Source organism: Lactuca virosa, chromosome 1, assembly GCF_052849685.1.
Source record: "Lactuca virosa cultivar CGN04683 chromosome 1, Lactuca_virosa_CGN04683_v6, whole genome shotgun sequence".
NCBI classification, from domain to species: Eukaryota; Viridiplantae; Streptophyta; class Magnoliopsida; order Asterales; family Asteraceae; genus Lactuca; species Lactuca virosa.
The window spans coordinates 331,855,127-331,857,626 of NC_136426.1; the positions used below are offsets into that span (position 1 = coordinate 331,855,127).

The 2,500-nt window shown below is 37.1% G+C and overlaps 1 protein-coding gene across 1 annotated transcript; it reads right to left on the reverse strand.

Moving 5' to 3' along the window:
- Nucleotides 1–418: 418 nt before the first annotated feature.
- On the reverse strand, nucleotides 419–1,577 carry LOC145131456 (uncharacterized). The gene is made up of 3 exons (XM_079066138.1): nucleotides 1,364–1,577; nucleotides 775–1,272; nucleotides 419–720 (listed from the first exon to the last, which is right to left on the reverse strand). The coding sequence occupies exons 1-3, from the start codon at nucleotides 1,575–1,577 to the stop codon at nucleotides 419–421; spliced, it is 1,014 nt and encodes a 337-aa protein (XP_078922264.1).
- Nucleotides 1,578–2,500: the final 923 nt, after the last annotated feature.

The window sequence follows — 2,500 nt, forward strand, 5'->3', positions numbered from 1 at the left end:
GAAAATATACTAACCATACACCTTTGAAAGGTAGCGCGTGCGTTGCAGAGCCTAAAGGGCATATGTCTATACGTGAATTTCCCGAAAGGGCAGGTGAAAGTTGTTTTCTCCTGGTCTTCTAGAGCAACTGGATACTGATGGAAACCTGAAAATCCATCCAAGCAGTAGTAGTAAGATTTTCCAGCAAGCCTTTCTACCATCTGATCTATGAATGGGAGAGGAAAATGATCTTTCCGGGTGGCTGCGTTTAATTTTTTGTAGTCAATACAAACACGCCATCCGTTCTGAACTCGAGTTGGAACCAACTCTCCTTATTTGTTCTCCACCACTATCACTCCAGCCTTCTAGGGTACAACTTGAACTTGGTTGACCCACTTGCTGTCAGAAATTGGGTATATCATCCCAGCATCCAATAACTTTATAACCTATTTTTAACCACTTCCATCATTGGTGGGTTTAATCTGCGTTGGGCTTCTCGCGATGGATTATAATCTTCTTCCATCAAAAATTTATGCATACAAAGAGATGGGCTGAGTCCTTTGATGTCTGCAATAGTCCACCCAATTGCGCTTTTATACTCCTTCAAAATTGTGATTAGCTCTAACTCTTCTTTTTCTGACAACTTGTTGGATATGACAACTGGTAATGTTTCTTTTTCTCCAAGATATGCATATTTCAGGTGTTCAGGAAGTGTCTTTAGCTCCAAGATGGGAGCTTGCACTACAGAAGGAAAAATCTTGGAGTTAGAAATTGGTAATTAAAGAGTTTGGGTACCATACCTCAACTTGCTCTGCTGGTCCATATGAGCTGCCATCTCTTTAACTTCTTTATCAACCACATACTTTTCTGATAGAACTTGAGCTGCATTAATAGACAAATTTTTGTGGAGCACTAATGCTAGTGACTCACGGTTAGCAATCTCAAAATATTCTGCAGATAATGGTTCAATTACATCAATGAAACTAAGGGCAGAAACATCATCAGAATAACACATGACATCATAAATATTGAAGGTGATAACTTCACCATCAAATTCCATTGAAAGAGTACCATCATAAACATCTATTTTGGTTCTGGCAGTTTTTAAAAATGGTCTCCCCAAAAGAATGGATCCTGAATTTGGTGAGTCGTCATCTCCCATATCCAAAACATAGAAATCAGCTGGGAATATGAGTTCATTCACTTGAACCAAAACGTCTTCCAGCACACCTTTTGGGTGCACCAGAGAACGATCAACTAACTGAATGATGACTCCTGTTCTTTTTAATGGCCCTACCCCGATAGTTTTAAAAAGTGAATATGGAAAAAAAATTATAGAAACTCCCAAGTCCAACATACTCATGGCACTGAAAGGTTCCCCAACTTGCAAGGAACAATAAATACTCCTGGATCCTTACACTTTGGGGTAGCCTTTTCTGTAAAACAGCTAAAACATTCTCGCTTACTTTAACTGTTTCGTTTCCTTTTAATTTTCTTTTTGAAGTACATAACTCTTTTAAAAATTTAGCATATCGGGGTAGTTGTTTAATTGCATCAAGAAGGGGAATATTTACCTCAACCTTTCTGAAGAAATCCATAATGTCTTTGTGTAAGGGTCGAATTGTTGTATTAGTCGAAATGTATTTTGATCTCTTCGAATGTTTTGTAATGTATTTTACTAGGGCGCTTTTATTCGAAGCTTAAGTGTCTAGGCCTTAGTATATTTTTTGTACGCTTTCGGTTCCCTATAAATAGGGTTATTTACTAGAGTTAGATAAGAGTTTTTACAGACCTGTCTATTGTACTCTGTAAACATTCGAAAGCGTAATAGAGCTGAAACAAGATCATATTTACATCCGGTGTTCAATCTCGCATTCTTACCTGAATTCATACTCTGATTAATTCAATAATCGATTCTTTGATTCATCATTTGGTATCAGAGCAGGAATCACATCTGTGATCTGATTTTCATCCAATCGAAAAGTTTTTGAATCAAATTTTTTGTTCAAAAGTTGTTGAATCGAGTGTTCTTCTAGCAATTTCGATTTGATTCAACTAGTTTGATTTCAAATTTCCATATCTTCTTAAGAATTTTCAAAATCAACTTCCGTACAACAATGGCGAGTTTTAATCTCAATTCGATGACCTCGTTTTCTCATCTGTTAGGATCACCAAAATTCCAATGCTAATCCCTGAATACTATGATCAGTGGGCTGATCGTATGCAGGATTATCTGAATGGTCTTGATGAAGAATTATGGTCATGTATCATTGGAAATGTCAATGTTCCAGTGAATGTTCAACCAATCGGATCTTCTTCCACAAGTTCTGATGTTGATAATCAAACTGATTGTCTGAAGAAACTGGAGAAAAGGTGTATGAGGGAACTGCGAGGTGCTTTACCTCCAGTTGTGTATAATTATGTAAGGAGTTGTACAACTGCAAAGGAGATCTGGAAAAATCTGAAAGATAAGTTTCAAGGAAGTGAGAAGACGAAAATCAATTCAGTCAAACAGTGTTTG

What these genes read in the sequence shown, in the direction of transcription:
- LOC145131456 (XM_079066138.1), bottom strand. Translation starts at nt 1,577, where the DNA reads ATGGATTTCTTCAGAAAGGTTGAGGTAAATATTCCCCTTCTTGATGCA. An exon ending in GTATTTATTGTTCCTTGCAA is followed by an intron (nt 1,273 to 1,363) that starts GTTGGGGAACCT and finishes CTATCGGGGTAG; the next exon opens with GGCCATTAAAAAGAACAGGA. An exon ending in GCAGAGCAAGTTGAGGTATG is followed by an intron (nt 721 to 774) that starts GTACCCAAACTC and finishes TTCCTTCTGTAG; the next exon opens with TGCAAGCTCCCATCTTGGAG.